The sequence below is a fragment of the Lutra lutra genome, chromosome 11, assembly GCF_902655055.1.
Source record: "Lutra lutra chromosome 11, mLutLut1.2, whole genome shotgun sequence".
Taxonomy (NCBI): domain Eukaryota; kingdom Metazoa; phylum Chordata; class Mammalia; order Carnivora; family Mustelidae; genus Lutra; species Lutra lutra.
In genome coordinates this window covers 97,167,880-97,189,761 of record NC_062288.1, presented here as the reverse complement: position 1 = coordinate 97,189,761, position 21,882 = coordinate 97,167,880, and the positions used below count along the sequence as shown (strand labels likewise).

Here is a 21,882-nt window from a genome sequence, read left to right as displayed (position 1 = left end):
TTCATCCAGAAGCCATCTTGTTTGTACTCTTTCTCCAGAATCAAAAAATGTGGAGTGCTCACCCAGGCTAAAAACCACCAAAGACAACACTGTAAGAGTTCTCTTGATGATCGTTTCCCCTTGGAATGACTATATTTGCCTTTAAGCAATCTAGAACAAGAAGCAGAGCCCCTGAAGATTCCTGTCACTGCTCCAGAAGGTATAGTATAGCCTATACTATACCCTCCTAGCCCAAAAAGTTCACCTCAGCAGAACAGCCTGAAACTCTTGAAGCTGGAGGGTTATCTTTTCCTGGTCAGATTGTTTCTGAAAAAGAGCTCAGCTCTAAGTGTCAGACATCTTAGAGTCTCAGTGACTTCCTATGTGACTAATTTAATGATATAGTTATTTATAAACCCATTTATATGGCAAACCTCACAAGGGAACCTGGAGTGAAGACTGTCCTGCCTGAGTCATTTCCTTTAACATCAAACCACATTAAACAGAGGTTCAAAAGATCAAATCTATCCTAGCCATACTGGAAGGACACATTGAGAAAGTTAGCCAGTGCAACAGAAAAGATCTCAAAGGCCAACTTTGTCAGGTAGTATTCCAAAAGAAACCAGAACAATTTTAGCAAAAGTAACACATACATTCTGTGGCAAAGAAATGTGGAAGAATTGAGAAATAGAATGGAAAAATGAGCATTGGTTGAACCTTTAAAATATCTGTAAAAGAAATAAAAATATGAGATACACCATGAAAATGTAGAAACAGGTTTTACATATTACTTCCAAAATAAGTAAGCCAATCTTACAAAAGGATCTCAAACTCATGTGGTGAAAGATGGTAGCAGCTAAATTAGAACAAATTGCCAGGATTGAAATATTTGTAATTGAAAATCTGTACCAAGTGCATTGTAAACTAATGAGAAATACATTTCTTACTATTCTGAACCGTAGAAAGAGTCCCTTGATCTAGGGCTGATGTCAAGAGGCCATGCCAAAGGCTCTAAGAAGGCTTCCTCCCAGAAGCTCTGAGATGAGGCAAAAATGTATACTTCTTCATGTCAGAATATGACCATGTAAAACAGCTGATAATGGCCAAGTCAAAGGTACAGATGAAGATATTATAGACTGAGAAAGCCTAGAGTATAAAGCAACCTTGTGTCTTGTTTTCTCTGCCTGCTCTCAGTCCTGGTGGGGTGCTCATCAATGCGGGTAGCATGCAGGTAGGTCACTGGGGAGGGAAGGAGGAAGGAAGGAAAGAAAGAAGAGAGCTTGGTCAAATAGCGTTCATGCAACACAGAAAAGGCTTCTCAGAGCTACTATTTGTGGAAACGCCCAACAGAAATGCTCGTTGGGGAATTTGTTGAACCTGCAGATGACCAGACACCATGTCGGTCAGTGTGGACACGGAGTTCTGGGTATTTGTAGCTTACTTAACCTTTGCAAATGATTTTGACATGTAACAACTGGAGACCCCTTGAACTACTTTGTACCATCTCTCTGGAATAAGCACATGAAAGCTGCATGGGATTTTGTAGGTTCGGGTTAATCTGAAAGCTCCAGTAATACAGATTATAGGTGGCTGATAGGTCTGATTTCAGAGGATGAATTCTGGATTATCCTCCAAGATATGTGTAAGAACAGATGAGGATCTGAGGGCCCTGAAGTGAGCAACTCCTAAGGACAAAGAATGACCTAAGGTTAGCAAACTTTTCGAGCTATTAGCACACCAAAGGAAAGATCCAGATGCAATGTAAATAATGTAGAACACAAATAACTCCCAAGAATTTAAACACCCAGCGCTAGAGAACTAGGAAGCTAGAGTCCCACCATGACAGATTCTACTTTAGTCAGACCCTTCACAGAAGGAGTGCCACAGAGAATTCTACAGAGCCTCAGGCTATGCTGGTCAGTGATACTAGGTAATGACTTTAGACTTATTAGATAGGGAAACTGAGAAGTTGTAATTTTATTCATACCTATGATACCCAGCTGTTAACTTACAACATGCTGGTATTTCCATGTCTTAAGACTGGGGAAGATGGAAATTCCCTTCATCAATAGGGGAGAATCTTATCTGCCTGTGTGAATACCGCCGGAAGCCCACACAGGCTAAATTTCAAACCAGACTGTGGAAAAATAGTTCCAGTCACTTTTATATTCTAATTTGGTTATGTAGCCTATCACCTACACTTAGGAATAGATAAAGGGATGGATGCATATGTGTCCAATAACAGAAAAGTGAAAATGCTGGAAGCAGTGATAATTGGACAATACCATGGATTTATAGCAATGAGTGGTGTTAGTTACATTTTTATTTTTATTTTTTTTTAAGATTTTATTTATTTATTTGACAGACAGAGATCACAAGCAGGCAGAGAGAGAGGCAGGGAAGCAGGCTCCCCACTGAGCAGAGAGCCCAACGCAGGGCTCAATCCTAGGACCCTGAGATCATGACCTGAGCCGAAGGCAGAGGTCTTAACCCACTGAGCCACCCAGATGCCCCTACATTTTTAAATATTATGGAATGGCATAGGCCTGATGCAAACTGTGAGGCTTGAAATATAGCCCAGGAAGTATGTGAGCTTCTTCCCCTGTTACGTGCATGATGTAAACATTACCAAGGATGTGATTCAGTGAGAAATTAATAATAGCGACATACAGTTGAGTCCTGCTGTACAATCCAAGTAGGCCTCCCAGAATAAACTTTAATCTGTGAAGTTAAATCCAGATACATACTTGGGAATCTGGGGAGGTGAGGTGAGGTGTAGGGGAAATGTTGAAAAATATATGGTATTTTGTTTCTACAAAACTTTGCAAGAGCTTGACATTTTAAAAATATGTATGATCCCAAAGTTACCATATAGTTCAGTCTAGAGGAACATCAGGAAAACACAATCATTATCCTTGAACAATAAATCTTGAGAGGCTATCAAAGCTTGGATTTGGTTACTTACAGGAAGCTGGGATTTATAAGTTAGAGAAGAGGAACTCTGTATTGAAAGTCCTAAAGTCAATTCCTTAACAAGGCTGAGAACTTACTTACAATGAAAATATCAAATCTCTTGAAGGTAATAAAGTGGGTGTACAAAATATTGAAGCTGCCGACCCCCTGAACCCACACGGAGTGGAACGGGAAAGAACATGCAGAGATGCAGTTTCCAGAAACCCAGAGCAAATCCTGAGAATATAAGTCACAAAGTTGGAACCTGGTGTGTCAAGCACCTGGTGTCTTTAATCACAGGGTCCTTGACAAGTACATTAAAGGAGCAGCCAAAAACAAAGACATTTTTTTTCAACCATAACATGAGCTTTGCCAAAGTACAACAATCAAATATTATATATTTGGCACACGGTAGGTATGTAATAACATTTATGGAATAAATGAACCCATGACAGCTATTATAATGTAAATATAACTTAGTGACTCATATCCTGGGAAAATATAGATTCAAAAAATGTGTCATGAATGAGTGAATATTCAAAAGCATGAACGTTCAGTGTGGACAAACTTTTGAATGAGAACCTTAATGTACAGAGGAAAATGTTGGATCATTCAGGCAAGACATAGGATTTGTAATAAGGCAATCACTGAGAAAGAAAACAAAATGGGGAAAGCAGCAATTATAATAGATGTCACAACTGGGGGTGGAAATAAGAGTGTGCTTGTATAAAGCAGTGACTGAGAAGCCTATGAAGATGTGGAAGAGGCCAGCTTTGGTTTCCTAATTGAAATGAAAAGAAAATAGCTTGCAAGTAGCAAAATCCTCATGGCCTCACCAGCAAAAGGGGAAATAACAACATGTATAAAAATTACTTATAGAGGGGCACCTGGGTGGCTCAGCTGGTTAAGCATCTGCCTTCAGCTCAGGTCATGAATCCACAGTCCTGGGATCAAGCCCCACATAAGGCTCCCTGCTCAGCAGGGAGTCTGCTTCTCCCTCTCCTGCTGCTGCTCCCCTAGCTTGTGCTTCTCTCTCTCTCTCTCAAAAAAATAAAAAATCTTAAAAAAAAATTACTTATAGGGCGCCTACATGGCTCAGTCAGTTAAGTGTCTGACTCTAGATTTTTGCCTTAGGTCATGATCCTAGGTTTGTGGGATTGAGTCCCATGTTGGGCTCCATGCTCAGCAGGGAGTCTGGGTAGGATTCTCTCTCTCTCCTGCTCCCTCTGTTCCTCTCTGAGCTCATGAGCATGCTCTCTCTAAATAAATAAAGTCTTAAAAATTATTTATAGTCACTAAAAAATTGAGTTAAATATTTAATCTCTTTGGCAATTCTAGAAAAGAGATTACCCACTAGGTAGGGACAAATGGATATGCAAATCATCTAAAGATAGATAATTGGATATAGGAGATGAAGTACCTAATTATCTAATATGTGGGGGATTTGGTTAATTTATGTCAGGTGTTTATACGTTATCTAAGTTGCTCAACCCTGTCTCTTCCTCATTTACTAGGCTGCTGTGACATCTTGATCATTTAGCAAGTGGAACCTTTAGCAGGCTTATGGTAATTATGGCAACATTGCTAGGTTGACATGAAGGGAGCAATTAACCCAGATCTGGGCTCACTTCTGTAGGTGAGCAACTCACTTAGGCTATGGGAGCATAGCTATTTCTCTTTAGGTTGGACAAAGCCCCAATGAAGTTCTTATGCAAACCGTGGGTTCCTGGTTGAAAAGGGACAGGAGCTTAAGAGGTTAGGAGTGCAAGGAGGGGTACCTTCATGATAAAGAAGAGGAAGATGATGATGACCACATTGACCTGTGGGTGGATCCACACGGCCGACCGGCCCAGGCTTTCAGGGTCACCCACATGCTTTACCCACGTGTTGTTGTCAAACAGGGTACTGATGGCTTCACGAGGCATCAGCTGTGAGAGAAGGAAGTAAAAGGGGGAGGTCTCCAAGGATGTCAGGTACTAGCGCTCTGTACAGAACTGCTCCCCCAGTCTCATTGTTCGAGGGGCCCTCCTGCTCTTCTCTCAGGGGAGAGGTTCTACCCTTGAGCAAAAGAGCTCAGAAGCCTGAGGAATGTCTGCTGTGGCCCTGCCCTGGCTGAGTCTGGTCATGTGCTCAGTGACATGACCCCTCCCACCCCCCAGACTCCTTGGAGCTGACCTCTCCAGCCATGAATTGACCCATTCCTGGTGGAAAGGTGAATGAGGCAATGATGAAGGTGACTATTCCGGGATACAGCAGGCGGCTGAAAAAGAAACAGATTGGAACCCTGCAAGTTAGCCCCAGGGGACGCCACGCTGACCCAGCGAGCTGGGCCCACGCAGCCTCAGCTCTTTAAGCACATGACATTCTTGTCACCAAAAAGCAACTTTTAAGGGGCAGACCACACCCCTTGCTCCCCTGTGTGGTATATTGGGTTCCTATATTTCATCGCTAGCCACCTACAGGCAAGGACGGCCTTTGACAAAGATTAAAAGGGAGGGGCTCATGGAGAAAGCAGAATGGAGACGGGTAGGACACAGAAGGGCAGTGACTCACTGCTTCGCCAGAAACTGGCTGAGGGCCTTGTTCTTTCGGACACCAAGCATGACTTGGCGATGCAGGTACACAAATACAGCTCCCAGGAAGCCACAGCAAATCCTGAGGGCATAAGTTATACAGCAATTGAACCCTCTTCGCAGACCTGCCCTCAGCGGGAGACAAATACCAGGTGTCCACCCTCCCTTTCTGCCCTCTTGCCCTCAGCAATTCACACTTATCCAGGTCTGCCCCACCTTCTTCCAGCCGGGGCCCCTTCCGGCTGACGCCGCACCCCACGCCCTGTTCACCACTCCCAAGCAGCCAACCCCACTGACCCAATGATGGCGAAGGCTGGGAGCTCCTGCAGATCAAAGGGGAAATCCATTCGGAAATTGGTTCTGAAGAGAGCAGTGATGGTGACTGTGGGATGGAAAGGCCAGGCATCATGGTGGGAGCACCACAGAAACCCGGTGCTGGGAGTGGGGGTGGGGGAGGCTGGAGTCATCAGCTGAGGGTCAGCTCTTTCCTTCCTCCCAGGCTATGACCTAGATCTTTGCCCTATATCCTTGGGCCTTGGGCCCTCTTTCCAAATAATGGCATCCATTCCTTTTCTAAACGGCCCCAAGGAGATTTGTTCCCCACCCCAGTTCCAGCCTCCACCCCAGGCTGCCCTGTTACCTGCATCCTTGTTCCACACGGCCAGTACGCGGAAAACAAAGGCACTGAACGTGGCCGCAAAGAATCCTCGCCAGTAGTTCCGCACGGCAAAGTAGGTAGAGGTGACCTCGATGCTGAACAGCACTCCTGCAGGGGCGTGGAGGTAGTCAGGTGCAGAGGAAAGCGAGAAGCTCTCCCACCTGCGGGCCTGAATCCCGAGGGAACAGTAGTGGGAAGTAATGGTCTCCTGGAACCTCGTGCTCTAAACCATACACTGGCTCCTGCTGGCAGTGGTTTGCAGGCTGGGGATGTGGTCCAACAAAGATACAGGGAGGACGGGGGGGTGGGGGGGGTGGAGTGGGAGGAGGGGTGGTCCTCAACCCACAAACCAGGAAGATCAGGTGGTCCTCCCTCTCTCTCCCTTAGAAAGTAGGGTTGGGTGGGATTCACAATTGTCACATGTCCACAGTTATGCAAGTTTCTGCAGAGAAGTTAGGAGAGAGAACCTTTCCAGAGCAGGTGCTCAGCAGCGTTGCCAAGCAGAGCTCAGGATTTATAGGGACTCTCCTTCACATTCCTCCCATGCGCCATATACCATAGGGCAAGTTTATAAAGAACAAATAACCAAAATGAACACAAAAAGACTTCATGAGAGGGGCGCCTGGGTGGCTCAGTGGGTTAAAGCCTCTGCCTTCAGCTCAGGTCATGATCCCAGGGTCCTGGGATTGAGCCCCGCATTGGGCTCTCTGCTCAGTGGGGAGCCTGCTTCCTCCTCTCTCTCTCTGCCTGCCTCTCTGCCTACTTGTGATCTCTGTCTGTCCAATAAATAAATAAAATCTTAAAAAAAACAACAACAAAACTTCATGAGAGCTGACAATACTCAATGTTCTAAGAAAAGAAAGTAGAAGATTCACCCAGAGTTTTTTATGAAAAAAAAAAAAAAAAACCACATTAAAAACCTGACTTAAAAGAACCAAACAAGGAGAAAAACCAAGAAGCTAGAAGTTAAAAACAATTTTGCTTAAGAAAAAGGTGAGTGAGATAGGAGGAAAGCTAATCGAAAGTCCTAAGCACTACTGTTTCCAAGAGCAGATAGTGGACTGGACAATGAGTTGGTAGATACACAGACCAACAGTAGGCATGGGGAGGGACAAAATAAGGAATGCTAAGGAGGGCATAAAAACAAAATTCAAGAGACGGCAAAAAAAGTAACCTTTGAACATATTAAGAATAAGGGAGTGGACTTTGATTAGATGCAAAGTAAAAATTGATGACAAATCTTTATCAGAAATGAGGAGAAACCAGGGAACTGAGGCATATCATCAGAAAAATGGATAAGAACTTGGCCCCATGAGAGGCCATGAGCCAGATGAGGTTTGTCTCCTCCTTTCTCCCCATGGTGGACAGTTGCTGGCCTGCCTGAGACCCCCACCGGCTCCCCTCTTCCCCTTCAGGGAGCATCTCACACCCCAGCCATTTTTTCTCTCTGTTCTGTACTTGAAGTTACATTTCTCAAATTCCTCAAGAGTCCCCCCTCTATTTCACAGTCACAGGAAGTTACTTGCAGCATGGGGGTGGGGGGGTGGGGGCCCAACCATTACCCGCTCGTCTAGTAGCTGCAGCACTTGGCCGAAGGGCCCTAGTGGTGAGCTCAAACGCCACCCTCTCCCAGAAGGCATTCCCAGCACCCCTCATCAAGTAGAAAAGGCCCCTCTCATCACCTTCCTGTCTCAGAGTTTGGGACTTTTGGGGCACTTGCCACTTGCAGACAGAGTGATTTGTTTCCATCTCAGAGTTCTCTCTAGGATCAAAAATTCCTTGGAGCCCCCCACCTATCCCATGCCTGGTACATTATCAAGCCTTAGTGCCTATTCTGTGTATGAACAGTGAGGAGAGGATGGGAAGGAAAGAGAACAAAAGAGAACAGAACGGGTGAAATTTCAGAAAACGGAGCGAGGGATGGTGGAATTGGGGGCAGAGAGAGCTGCCAGCCACCCCTTCTGCCCCTGCTCCTCAAATCACATCAGGTGAGGCATCTGTGTCCTCCGGCTAAAAGGATGATTTGACACAGTGGGGAAGCAGGTGGGGCAAGTCTCTCCTTTTCTTGAGTAGTAATAAAACCAAACCAGCTTTGATTTGCTGGGGTGTAAGCTATCCAACTTATGCATATTTTACAACCATTTTTTTTTTTTGAAACCCCAGGCTAGATTTTCTTTCCTACGAGGTGGTTCTGGGATGCTTTCCCTAGCAGTCTGTCACTGTATCCTCAGGAATGAGAACTGATTTTAATATTCGTCGGAGCCAAACAGAAAATGTGCTTCTAAAAGCAAACAAAGCCTTACAAACACAAACAGCTTTTGCAAACTCTCTAGTCTCTAAGACTCTTCTGGAGCTGGCTCTCTCCTGGCACCCTGGATGTTCTCTGTGCCCCTGCTCTGGCTCCTTTGCCTCCGCCCAGGCTAGGGCCTTCCTTGCCTTGGTGTCCTGTCCTTGCTACTCACAGACGCACTCTCTTAGCTCCATTTATGCCCACGGCTTCAGCTGCCGCCTCCACGCTACTGGGTTGCAGAGTGATGTTTCCAGCTCAGTTCCTGAACCTCAAACTCACCCATCTGGCTGCCTATTTGGTATCACTTGGCTCTGCCACAGGAACTTCAAACTCAACCTATCTACAGTAAAACCGGGGTCAGCTGGGAGGCTCAGTTGGTAAAGCGTCCGACTCTTGACTCTTGGATTCGGGTCGGGTCATGATCTCCTGGGTGGAGGGATGGAGCGCAGGGCTCAGCAGGGAGTCTGCCTGAAGGTTCTCTCCCTCTGCCCCTCCACCCCTTCCCTCTCTCTCCTTTGTCAAAATAAATAAACAAATCTCTCTTTTTTAAAAAAATAAAGTAAAATTGATCAACTCCTCCAGACCTGTTTCACTTCCTATATTCCTTGTTTGGCTTACTAGCACCACTGGCCATCCAGTTTTCTTCGAAATGAACTTTGGGAACTGGCCCAAATTCCTCTTCTTCTCTCATCCTTTATAACCTTGCACAAAATCAACCTCCAGGTCCCGTCAATTTGACCTCCTATCACTACGTATGTATCATCCCCTTCTCTCTCTCTCTCCTCTGCCCCCATCCAGTTCACTCTCTCATCATCTAGCATTAGGGCTACAATGGTCTTCTTGTTAATCTCAGATGAATCCTGTTAATCCACGGGCCAGTTCTATTCCGCACACTTCTGCCAAAGGGATGGGACAGACGCAGTTTGACATGTCACTTCCTTGTTCAGAATTCTTCAGTGGCTCCCCTTCGCCCATGGCCGAATCTCCCAAAGTCCATCTGTGAGATACTAGGAGCCTCATGAGAAGTTCCTCGCTAAAGGGATTCTGTGGGAAAGGCTGTGTTTGAGCCACAGTTTGCATATTCACAATGCCTCCCGGCATAGCCAACATTCTGGTCACTTCTCCAGTTCAGAAAAACGGTCTGTTTAACATAGCATCTTCCAACTTATTTGACCTTGGGGCCCTTTCACATGTTACATCTATTAACACCGTGGAGAACTATGTTCTGTAAAACACATTTGGACAAAGTCTAGCCTGGAGAACAGAATCTATGTTCTCGTGTGTGGCCGCTGAGGACCCTCATGATGCAGCCCATAAGTTCCCCTGCATCCTCTAGTGATTCTCTCATCTCCTGTGATTAGAGCCCCCAGATCGTAACTATGCGATGCCTTTTCTTCTGTCCAAAGCACCCTGTCCTCACAGCCTTCTTTGCACTTTGCCCAAGAGGCCCTGGAGACACCTCTTTGAGTGGGCTGGAGGACCGGTCTGTCAGCCCGGCCACCCTCTCAGCTGTGAGCGCCTGGGAGCACAGTACCCAGAGGACAGATGATGGAAGAAAAAGGATGTTTGCCGTTTTAGCAGAATGTGGAAGCATTCTTTTTGCAGTGGTGTAAGGAATTAAGAGTTGGCAACGTAGTGAATAAATTACCTTATTACTAATTGTTTTTCTTTCAGGATTATTCTATGATCATTAAAAAAAAGGAAAACAATCAAATAAAACTACCTGCCAGGACATTTATTACTTGTATTCAATATAAACATCCTGAAAATGGCACCTCAATTTTTCAGTCCTGAACCTTTTCTCACATCAAGAGGCATGTTTTATCTGTAACTCTCTTACCTTTCCTATAGTCTCTACCGAACCTAGAGAACCTTCCTCGTTCATCCTAGAAATTCCAGTTTTATGCAAACAAAACAAAACAAAACAAAAAACCCCAAACCCAGATTTTCTTCATTTTAAAAGAATCTGGCTGATTACAACCAAAATTTAAAAAGTCTACCTGTCTAAAAATGTTTTTAGATCTTCTGGATTTGTAAGGCGAAAAGAGTAAGTAAAGGTGAAAGTGGGAATAAATGTAAGTGTGTGATGTCTAACCTGTACGGAAATTCAGACACACCCCTCACTCATGGGGACTGGTGACTTCAATGACAAGAGCCAGAGTGCAGAGGGATGCTAGCTGATGTGACCTCCTTGAGCTGTGCGGGCTGTGCAGCGTCAGGATAAGCGAGCAGGACGCACTTCCATTCACTCTGAACGCTTATCCCTACGTCATTTCTGAGCCAGGTCCTGTTAGCTACCTGGACACTCCTCTACGAAGGCACTGATGACATTTTCATAATTGAAAAGATACCTCTCACAGCAGGTGTGTGGAAGAAGCATAGGCTTTTCCAGCAATTTTGTTCCCCAGCTGTCAGCTGGAATCCAATGACTCCAATGAAGGATCCATGTAATCCCACCTGCGTTCATCCTATTACAACTAGCACTGAGTCGTAAACAAACAGGTACAGCTGCTCTCCCTGTCCGGACCCATTTGTTCGTGTTCCAGGACACAGGTGACAGTCCGAAAAACCACCCTTTGCCGTCTACATGCAGAAAGAGCTAACATCAGGTTTAAGCTGCTATCAGGGAGCTACGGGGTTTAACTCCCATCTGTAGCCCTCGTGAAAGCTGACTGTGAGCCTAAGGCCCACCTACACACCCGTGTCCTAATAACACGCACAAATGGAAGTTTTCCCTTGGAGAACAAACCACGGAGAGTCCCCCGGTAGAAGACGTGGTCGCAAGCGGAGGGCAAACATGTCCAACAATATCGACAGGCTTTATTTAAGACAAGGACAGAAACCGGGAGGCTGCTCGGGTTTTCATTCCTGGCTCTCCCACTCGCGCAAGTCCCTTACCCTCTCTGTAATCAGTTTTCTCCTTCCTCTCCTCTGCACTGTGGCTCTCATATGGCTTTTAGCAGGAGTGAATGTAGAGAGACACGTAGAATGTCACTAGCGCATAGCAAATACTCAGTAAAAGTTCATTATTCTTGCCGTACTCCCATTTTAAGTGGCAATAGTGCACTTGGGGTTGCTGACAAAACCTGGCTGGAGCGCCAGCCTAGGCAGTGGACTGATACAGGAGGGGTGAATACTTGCCTCCAAGTGGCGTCCCAAAACAACAGCCGACTCCTACCGCGCAGCCCACGGTCAGCATGTCAGTGTAATAGTACGGCTGCTACTAGGGGAGAGACAGACACACAGACAGACAGGAGGGGCAGGGAAGGGGGCCAGAGAGGAATGGAGAACAAGCAAGGGTGGGGAATAAGGCAGAAGGGGAGGCTTAAGTCACAGGGAATCAGAGTGGCCCCCACCTCCCCAGTGATTCCCAGGCCAAGTGAAACTCAGTTAGTTTGGCAAACAGGAAGTGACCTCATAGCGCAAGTCCAAACACAGAAAATGAAATTAAAGATAAATATGTGGAAGGCATGTCAGCCAATAAGTGATCATCAGAGAGGGGCTGGAGATGGGGATGGCCCAGGGCAAGAAATGTCGGTAGCAAGAGAAACAGAAAGGACTCCAGACAAACAGTACCAATAAAGCCTGCGTAAACCAGCCGCCAGCCACAAAGGAACACACAGCCCTCTGGTAGAGAAGTATGGGTGCCTGCAAGCCAGGGGCTGCGATCTGGGTCACTCTTTGAATGCCCACCCACTAGTCCCGTTGGCGAGCACCCTCTCCACCCCAAAGGTTAGGCAGCCACTCCAACCCCCTTCCAAGTCGTGCTCAGGGAACAGGGTAGGGAGGAAGTGGGACTTGCCTCCAATAGGGGCTGCAAAGCAGCATCCCACGCCCACCGCACAGGCCGACACCAGGAGATCAAGCTGCCCAGACACGGTCTGCAACAGAGAAGCACGCAGGACGAGGAGAGTAGAGGGCTGGGGCTGGCAGCAGTGATCATGAGGGATGGGGTGGGGGCTAGGGAGACCAAGGGACAGGGCTAGACAGGAGGGCAGCAGAGGAACTGGCCAGGGTGCAGGTCTGGAGCAGGGGTGTGGATCAAGAAGGGAGGGGTGTCTTGGGGATGGCAACATGTGGCTGGGGTAGGCGGGTGGGGGTGTGTGTGAAGAGGATAAGGGAGCGTGGGTTAGCGCAGTGCCCCACGTCAGCATCGCGGCCAGCCCAGCACAGACAGCCCTCCCGAGGCCCCGAACACACACAGCCCCTCCCTCATTTTACTTTCTCAACCTTACCTCATAGACTCCACAGAACATCGACATAAACCTGCTGAGGACAGCAGCACAGATGCTGGCGATGTGGACAAAAGGGCCCTGAGAGAGAGAAGGAGTGGACAGGTCAGGGGCTGGGGGTCCAGATGGGAGATTTGTGGCTCCAGGCACTGAGCAAGGTGCCCAAAATACAGTAGTGAGCAAGACAGAGGGTATGCCCTCGGGATCTACAATCCAGAGAGCAAGGGGTGGGGTGGACCAGCATCTCAGGGAAGCTCTAGGGACAGAAGATGAGGGAGGGTAAGGGGAGGAGGAGGCAGGACAGACGAGGGTACAGTGGGGGACTAGAGAAGGCACTCAGCCATCACAACTGAGCAGTATCTCCACTGAGATGAGGTTGGGAGCCACATGCATGTCAGGAGGAACAGAGAACAGCAGGGGCAGGAGCCCTGGTACAGGAACAGCTTGTGTGGTTGAGGGACGGGAAGAGCTTGTCACCCAAACACAGTGAATGAAGGGCAGCTTGAGAGGCCCAGAGACCAGAGAGAAGCCAGATCAGCACAGGTCTCCTAGGCCCCAGTAAGAAGTTGGGGTTTTATTGTGAGAAGACTGGGAAGCCACTAGAAGTTCCGAAGCAGACGTCAGCCAGTACTGACTGCTTTTTGGAAAGACGACTCTGGCTGCCATGTGGATCCCCGATTGTAGCAGGGCAAGAATGCACAGCAGCGGAACCTTGGAAAAAGCACAGCCTTTTTCTGGGTCTCAGCTTCCACATATTAAAACAAGGAAATTGGTGCTCAGCTGGGGGAGACTCTCTATTCCCCCCAACCCCGGGGACATTTGCCAGTGTCTGGAGATATTCTGATTGTCAAAACTGGGGGCCACTCCTAGCATCTAGGGAGTAGAGGCCAGGGGTGCTGTTAACCTCCTACAATGCACAGGGGAGCCCCTCAGACCCAAGAATTATCCAGCCCCAAATGTCCACAGTGCCCAGGCTGGAGGCTCCGCTCTATGTCCCCACCAGCTCAGACAGGTCTGTCATTCTGCGTCAGGACTAGGAACTTCCCGAGTATTGATTTCCTTCCCCAGTGCCCCTTGGCACTGCCTCTTCCTGGGCCCGGGGCTCCCTCTGGGCTCAGTGCTGCCCCCTGCTGGAGTACCAGTGGACCTACCTCCTTCCCCACAGGAATGCCACTGCCCAGCCCCGCAGTCAAGGCCACAACCTTGGCCACAAAGGCCTTGAGGGTGAGATACTCCTTCAGGATCACCCCACGGAGTATTGTCTTCATTTCAGGGATTCCAGAGCCTAGAAGGGTCAAAGAATGATTATGCACAGCTTCCAACAAGAGGTTCAAAGGGAGAGGAACGTCCAGACAGTGGACTTGGCCATGGGGGTAGGTGGGGGGACGATGGCAGAGCAGGGGAAAGGGTTGTCAGGAGGGCTGGGAGGAGGAGAAAGTGGACTGGAAAGGTCTGGAGGCCAATGAGATTGTGCCGACCATATGACACGGGGAGGATGGGGTCAGTTCTCACCAACAGCCTGGGGAGAGATGAGGTGGCAGAAGAGGGCACTGAAGAGGATGAGAGTTAGCGGGAAGGTGACCCAGACCAGGTACTGCAGAGGCAGGTTGGGCTGCATCTGGTAATAGCTCCACTTGTAGGCTGCAGAGACACGAGCCTGGGTTCAGTGCTAGGGTGGCGGGGATGTCGCCACTCCCCCACGGCCGTAGCGCACCGCTGTGCCGTGAACGTCCTCATGCCCCGACGATGCTGCCGACCCTACTTGAGCAGGCACACAGTTAGCAACTGTGCCGGCTGGCCCAGAACTGAGGGGTGCCTGGGACTCGGGGTGGTCAGTGCTCAAACCAAAAAACTCCTGGGAAAATGGGGATGAGTTGGTCACCTAATTAGAGGGGCACCATCAGCTTCGCTGGTAGCAGGTGAAGGGGCAGGAGAAATGGATCTGGGTCCAGATCTGGTCTTATCCTGGGCCAGATCTCCTCTGGGCAACACCCGCCTCCCCGAACACCCAACTTGTCCTAGGTAGGAACTCAAGAAATAGCCATCGTGAGGGAGAGGCTGAAGGGCCACGGTAAACCTACCCTGAAGGGTTTTGGCACTGACATAGTCCATGCTCCAGCTAACCAGAGCCATAAGCAGTCCCAGGAGCACCAGAAAGATCCAGTCTTCTCCTAATTTTCTTCTCATCACATGTCCCAGGCGGTGGACACAGCCTGAGAAGAGGGAAGGGCAAAGGAGAGCAGCTATCCAGTCACCACTGTGGGCTCTGACTGAGGACTGGACTGGAAGAGCGGGGCCCCCAGGGTCTTGCTGTATGGTTCATTCACCAAGCTTCTATTCACCTCTCTGCCAGCTGTGCCCCTGTCCCTTTCAAAGGCACCCCAGTCCAATTCCCCTTGGGATACTTGAATGCCTTCTAAAACTCTTGTTTCCTGGGGGGTGAGTGGGAGAGTAGGGAATAAGGCAAAGTGAGAGGAGACAGAGAGGGATGCCTTTCCTTGTTGCTAGGAGGAGGACTCTAGTGTGGATATGGGGAGGGTGGAGGATGGGTATTTCCCAGTTATTCTCCTAGTCCCTGTACTTCCTTCCACTCCAGATGCCTTTAGCCTGAAGGCCCCATCACCTTGACATTTAGAATAGTGATCCTCATCCTTGCTGTCCACGCTCTCACTGGAACCCGTCTTCTTGGGCATCCCTGTGTCCTGCTCCTTGTCTGAGAATTGCTGTTTGTAATGACCATAAATCTGGACACAGAGAGAATGGGAAATGTCTGTTTTGCTGGAGGTAGAAGAAATAGATAAGAGGGAAGCACAGAGACCTGCAGGGAAAACAGCTTTTTAAACTCCTGGGTGTTGAGGGCCTAGCATAGGACCCTTTTGTGGCCGAACCCTCCCTGAGCTCTCTGCATGCTTCCACTCCTTACCTACCTGTCCATCCTCACCCTCTCTCTGTCTGCGCCCATCTTGGTCAAGGGAGGCCTTCAAGGAGGCCAATTCCTACTCTGCAGTAGAGACACAGTAACTCTGCTAAGACTGGACATCCGTGTCAATTAGGTGTTTTGTTCCAGCTTACAGTGTTTCAGCCTCTGTCTCTCTACCATCCTAGCCACCCCCTTCCTTCCTAGGAATCCTCACATGGACCCATGAGGACAGACAAGAAGGTGACTCTTGGTTTTTCCATCTTGGTGTGTCTGGCTTTTCTTGAGGCCCCTCAGATGCTCTGCCAAGCTCAGAGAAAGCCCATCCACCTTGCCTCCCTGTGCTCATGTGCACAAACAGGGGCCAGTCCTGGTAAGGGACTCCCTAGACCAGGATAACTAGATGCTCACGAAGTGTGGGGAGGGCAGAGGGGTACCCCTCTGATCTGGTAGCCCTCTGCTCTCATTGCTGTGCAGGGCATGTGTGTTTAGGGCAGAGGGAGCAAGGGCTCTCACTGCTTTTAGTCTGTCCTTCCCCCACTGTACTAGGTCTGTCCTCTGAGGCCAGGGTCAGGCCAGGCCGTGTTGCTGGTTCTGGGAGAGCCTGGGTAAGAGAGATTTGATTTCACAATATGAGTGGCAGCGTTTACACCCCAGTTCTGGACAGGCGCACACTAACGGCCCGGCTCATGGCTGTTTCATCTTCTGGGATGAGGTTAGTGACTGAGGGAGACAGTGTGTCCCTCCCTGTCCCACCTGGCCTCAGAGGGCAGACACTACCCATGCAGTTTAGGGCATGTCCCTCTCCACCTGCTGTCTCAGCTGCCTCTGGTCCTAGGCTGGTGGAGGTGAGGGAGGGGGTCCTCCAAACCAAACCCTGGCTGGGAAACACCTAAAAGAGCCAAATCAGAGCCAGCTGGTTCAGGGCTGAGCATGGCATCAAAGCAGGTCTGGGGAGGGAACGGACGACCCAAATCTGAAGGGGATGCTGCGTCTGGGATTCATGGACAAAAACACCAGTGTGTGGAACAGGGAGGCTGGGCATGGGAAGGTCAGCTGAAACAATGTCGACAAAATATTGCTAATTGTTGAAGCTGGGTAAGGGGTGCTTGGGGATTCGTCATATGGGTCTATTTTTAAGTTTGAAATTTTCCATAATGAAAATTAAACAGAGAAAAACTTAAGTCCAAACCCCTTGTCTTTGCTTTCAAGCCAACTCTACTTCCCAAATTAATTTACCATTCCTTTCCCGCATGAAGCTCCATGCTAGTCTGCCTGGTCTCCTCACTGTCAGCAGAAAGTGCCTTTTACTTTTCACTCTCCCCACCCAGGTAGCTTGGTGAACACGGGTGAGAAGAGCCCAAGGCCATGAGCAGGGGTCTTTCTGTCCAATCTCATCCTGTGTTCCAAGGCCAGAGCAGGCTCCAGCTTCCCTAGGAAATGCCCTCCCTTCCACTCACCATTCCAGCCTCCTCTGACTTTGTGCCCCCATCCCGCCCCCGCTGCCCCCTTTCCCCAGGGTTGCCTCATGTTGGGGACTAAGACTGCAGCATGACTCTTATAGACTCGTGGCCCCCAATGCTGACATCACCCGTGAAGTCCCCCTCAGGTCCCCACCCTATCTAGATCCCCCTAATCGCTCCTGGACCTATCTTCAGCTAAAACACTTTTTAAAGTCTGGCTTCCTGGTCCTGACAGGATCCATCCTGGATACTCTGCAATCGCCTTTCCTCACTGACCCTCACTTCCCTGTCGATCCATGGCAACCTCAAGAAGCTTCCCCGTGGTCGTGCCCTCCCATTTCCCCTTTCTAGATGTCTGTGATGCACCACTCCCCACTCCTGGGCAGGGAGGTTATGCCTGGATATTCCTGGACATTCCCAATCCCCTCTCCCCGGGAACATGCACTTCTATCTTCCCAGGCCCCTACCACTTAATAGGTTCTTATCTGATCAACCCTTCCCACCTAAAAGTTTGATTGCATTTCTTCTGCTCCTGTTGACCCGGGTGTATCTTTGATCACTCACAAGCAATCCAGTTAGTTTCTCTACTTATCTTAGCACCTTCCTTCTGCCTTCTCAGAAGTGTTTGTGCGTGTTCTGCTGAGGGTCAGGAGGGAGAGCTCTGATGGTGTCTGCATTGGGGTGAGGGTGTAAGACACAGCTTGCACACACAGGGGTGGGGGTTCCCATGCCTATCCCTCCATGCAGGTTATATAAGCACGAGCTAGTCCAGCATGTGTCGCTGTGCCGGTCCCCCCAGGATTCGGGTGTTCTGTTAGTCAGGGTTATATAAAACCACATGGGTCTCTAAATGCATGCTTGGCTGAGCTCGGTCCTTTGAAGGATTTTCGTATTTCGAACACATTACCATGTACTTTTTTAAGTTAAAAGATTAACTCTTTTGCCTCTTTTCACCTAATTCCTAATTTCCCCCAATCCATCACACAACTATCTCCTTGATTCCACCACCCTTTCCCCTTAGGACTTTACCTGTGTGGGGCGGGTGTTGGCACGGGGACCTGCATCCCTCCGGAGCCTGTGCTGAAGGGCCCCGCTCTCAGAGGGCAGTCCGTAGCTGGTGCAGTGTTCGAAGGGCACATACTGGTACTGGGGAGCACTACCCCACCAGCTGTGTTCGTCCCCACGCCGCAGGGACCCAGCTGGCTCCATGTTCCCTCCCTGGGCCAGGCCTTGGCCTGCTTGCCTCCGTCCTCCCCCCCAATACAGCTCCTTAAGCCTGTTCTCTTGCCTGTCCCCAAGGCGTCTGGGGCAGCATGCCCACCCCCAGCTATTTATAGCCATCTCTCTGTCACATGACCCCCCCCCCCCCACTGCCACATCTGATCTGCTTGGGGTCGAAGCAGGTGTGAGAGCAGTATGGGGGAGGGGCTGGGAGGAGAACCTGAGGGACAGCCCCACAGGGAATTCCCTCAGCAGGGCCAGCGGCACTGTCCCCCTCCATAGCCACAAGGAGGCTTCCAGCCCCAAGGCACTGGGCCCTCTATAAATAGTGCTCAGACCAGGACAGAGAGCAGCTCAGCATGCTCTCCAACCTGTGTGCTCCCAGGGAGTGGCAGATCTGCACCCTATTCCATGTGTGGAGAGGTGAGGGGTGGCCGTTGGAGTGATTCTAACGTCTGGGAACACGGGAGGGTAACTCACCGGAGAGAGTAACTGGTGCCTTTCTGCCATCTTTTCCTGTTGGGCTGCTCCCAGCTCAGTATCTTCCCAAGACTGAGTCCTCATCTGTTGGACCAGCTCTCCCAACCCATCCGATTTTCAGTTTTCTCCTCCAGCTTTGCTATTTCTATCTGCCAGATGCTGCTAATAATGCTTTGGTGTCATCCCCTTGACCCCACCCTTATTACCCATTGGGTGTGGGAAGCAGGGGTAACAGCCATGGATTCTGGCCTTTCTCCCACTTCCCAGACAGATATGTCAATCACACCAGAAGCCTGGACTCTTCACGGAGGGACTGAGCTTCTACTTAGACTGTGGAGCACCTGCCTAGGTCTGTCAGGGCAGGTTAGATAACAGGGGAGAAGGGGAAGTGGGCCAGAGGCCTGCCTGAGGCCGGAGTCAGGGGCAGGGAGTAAGTTTATCTCATCACGAGTCCCACAAACATAAAAGATGAGGGGAAGTACTCTGCTCTTCTTCCCTTTTCCAATCAATAAACAGATTTTGGCCAAGGCCAAACTACTTTATCCGCTGTCACTTTTTTAAAAAAACTGATTTTCCTAGGACATTCCTTCCCCTGTGAACTCTTCACCTTAGAAGAAGTTACAAACACGAGCCAATGTATAGTTTAGAATCTGTCACTAAGTAGGATCTGCCCCAGAATATTCCAAGTTCAGGGACAGCAGAATAGGGACACCAATCATCTGGTCTACAGTTAAATCTTGATCACAGCTAACTGAAACCGCCCAAAGCAGGTGAGACAGATGCCGTTAAAAGCAGGTTGTCTGGGGCAGCAGGTTGGCTCATCTGATGGAGGATAGGGCTCCTGATCTTGGGGGTGTAAGTCGGGCCCCAGGTTGAGTATAGAGATTACTTACATAAATAAATCTTTTTTTTTTTTTTAAATAAAAGCATGTTTTCTAACATAAATCCTACAGCTTGAAGGCCTATAATCCACCAGCAATGATTAAAAACATATGACAGTTTGATGGACTTGAAGGCTGTGACTTTCACCTTCTCTCTAGGCAGAATGAACATAAGAGATCTAAGTATTAGGTATAAAATGAAAGGAATATTTCTTAATAAGGACAGTACAGTGCCAAGGTGAAGGTGGATTCTTTGGGGGGTTTCGGAAACAGAAAGACTGTCACCTGTTTGTGGAGCATGGCTCTCCTGAAGGGAGACAGTTTTTTACAGGACATCAATAATCCCGAGAACACAATTACTGTTTCTTCACTATTCCTTAGAAAATCAGGACCTGGTTACAGATTCCAAGATTTGAAGGCCAGTGGGACCAGGAAAATCCTCATTCCACCAAACCAAGTAGAAATGCCAGCTGCAATTCTAAAGACCAGATCCTGAAATTGGGAGGGTCAAGGAAATGTACAGCGGCTAATGCTAGAGGGCAAGGATTTGCAATTATCTTGAGTTTGACATCACAAAGAGTTGAAATCTCATGGGCTACCATCCTTTAAGAGAACAAGAAAATAAAATGTCAACTATGACTACCCTCCACCCAACAACTCACAGGGACCGGTGCTTAGGGTCTTATTTGGAAGATGGGTTTCTGGGGAGTTCTGTGAAAAGCTCCAAAATCTGGAAACAAACTTGTAAGCATGCATGCGTTCTATTAGGTATGTATATTGTGTAAGGTAAGTATTCTTCTGATATCTTGATTTTCTTGAGGTCCATGATACCAAATAAAACCTAGAGACTTCTGGAATTGATATTTGAAGGAAGGTTGTCAAAAATAACTATACGGAACACATGTGAAGGGGAAAGTGTGTGTTGGAGTATATGTGAGTGTGAGCGAGCCAGCCCCTTGGCATTCCATCAATTTAAGCATGAACTTTCTGGGTTACACCCTTGTTTCCAGACCTCTTCAAATCTGGCCCCCCAGCCCACTGGACAACACACCATTACTCTTTTAAGGGCTTCTGGCTGTCACTTTCCCTCTGCACATCCAGCCTGGCACCAAACCCAGGACCACCTACTTTCTAGTATCACCTAGGCAACAGTGACCCCCTCACCCCACACTTTCTCTCTAGATGTACTCACTGGTAGTCATTTCTCCTCCACTCCCCATTGGACCTTGCCCCACAGATCTTGAGAAATCCTTGGTCCCTTCCAAGGCCTACAGAAGGCCTTCCTGATAGCCCTGGACAGGTCTCTCTCTCCCCCTTCTGGTTTTTCAAACATGATACACTTTTTGCCTATTCTCTACCTAGCTGGCACAAAGATGGAATAGTCTTTGGTCTCAGGCTCATTCTTCCAGTTCAGTGGGAGAAATCTTTCTTCCCCCAAAAGTGAGGGGGGGAAAAAAAATCTCATGCTAGGAAGCCCCAAACACAATACTGTTAGCAAGAAGCATATACTCAAGGTAACATTTTCACATCCTGACCTCAGTTTCTACAGAATGGCAGTAACTTGGGGGGTTATGGTAATAAAAGAATTAAACTCTTCAGTGTCTGCCCCGAGAGTAAGCACTGAGTATGAATGTGTCATGGAACTGAAGCTCACTGTGGCAGATCCTCAAGCGTCTGTGGTGCGCTAACACCTCCTAACACCATGTTGTGAGTTTGCCTCATGTTTTTAATCCTCACTGGGACCTTTTGAGGGAGAAATAATTTTCCTCCTTCTTAGCTAAGGGAAATTGAGGTTCCATGAGGTTAGGTATCTTAGCCAAGGTCTCCAGTATCTCAAAAGTTTTGGGCCAGCTTTCAAAACCTATTTAAGTCTAGAGTTCGTGGTGTTAAAGCTACATTTCTTCCTTTTTTATGTATTTGAAGTCTTTGAGCCTCATTTCCTTCTTCTGAAAAAACAAAACAAAACAAAACAAAAAAACAAACAAAAAAAAAAACGACTGGGAAAATGACTAGATCGTGGGCCTGCAGGGAGGGCAGACTGTAAAGGTGAAAGTGGTCCCTTGCCGTGGCCATCATTGCTGTGTCCCTCCTCTGACCAGACCAGATGCCTGCCCTGCCCGCCCCTCAAATCGAGGGTCCACTCTCCTGGCCCACGTTTCCTCTTCCCCCTTACAGGAAGCAGGATGGAGGAGAGCAGCAGAGAAGGGCAGCCCCCAGCTCAGGGAGGGGGATAATT

General features: G+C 48.5%; 1 protein-coding gene across 7 annotated transcripts in view; it reads right to left on the bottom strand.

Moving 5' to 3' along the window:
• Nucleotides 1-18,355, bottom strand: part of CLCN1 (chloride voltage-gated channel 1) — a 36,195-nt gene extending 17,840 nt beyond the window's left edge. For 4 of the 7 annotated variants that reach the window (XR_007121426.1, XM_047694514.1, XM_047694512.1 and 1 more), the window contains exons 1-12: nucleotides 18,094-18,355; nucleotides 15,308-15,428; nucleotides 14,766-14,897; nucleotides 14,197-14,325; nucleotides 13,836-13,969; nucleotides 12,688-12,765; nucleotides 11,594-11,672; nucleotides 6,145-6,270; nucleotides 5,802-5,886; nucleotides 5,485-5,586; nucleotides 5,107-5,191; nucleotides 4,710-4,859 (exon numbers count right to left, since the gene is read on the bottom strand). Coding sequence is in view for 6 of the 7 variants with exons in the window: in XM_047694514.1 (XP_047550470.1) it covers nucleotides 4,710-4,859; nucleotides 5,107-5,191; nucleotides 5,485-5,586; nucleotides 5,802-5,886; nucleotides 6,145-6,270; nucleotides 11,594-11,672; nucleotides 12,688-12,765; nucleotides 13,836-13,969; nucleotides 14,197-14,325; nucleotides 14,766-14,897; nucleotides 15,308-15,428; nucleotides 18,094-18,273 (1,401 nt within the window). In the remaining variant the exon portion in view is untranslated. Of the gene's footprint in view, nucleotides 1-4,709; nucleotides 4,860-5,106; nucleotides 5,192-5,484; nucleotides 5,587-5,801; nucleotides 5,887-6,144; nucleotides 6,271-11,593; nucleotides 11,673-12,254; nucleotides 12,334-12,687; nucleotides 12,766-13,835; nucleotides 13,970-14,196; nucleotides 14,326-14,765; nucleotides 14,898-15,307; nucleotides 15,429-18,093 lie in introns of all 7 variants that reach the window. The other 3 variants (XM_047694513.1, XM_047694515.1, XM_047694516.1) reach the window with 3 other exon arrangements.
• Nucleotides 18,356-21,882: the final 3,527 nt, after the last annotated feature.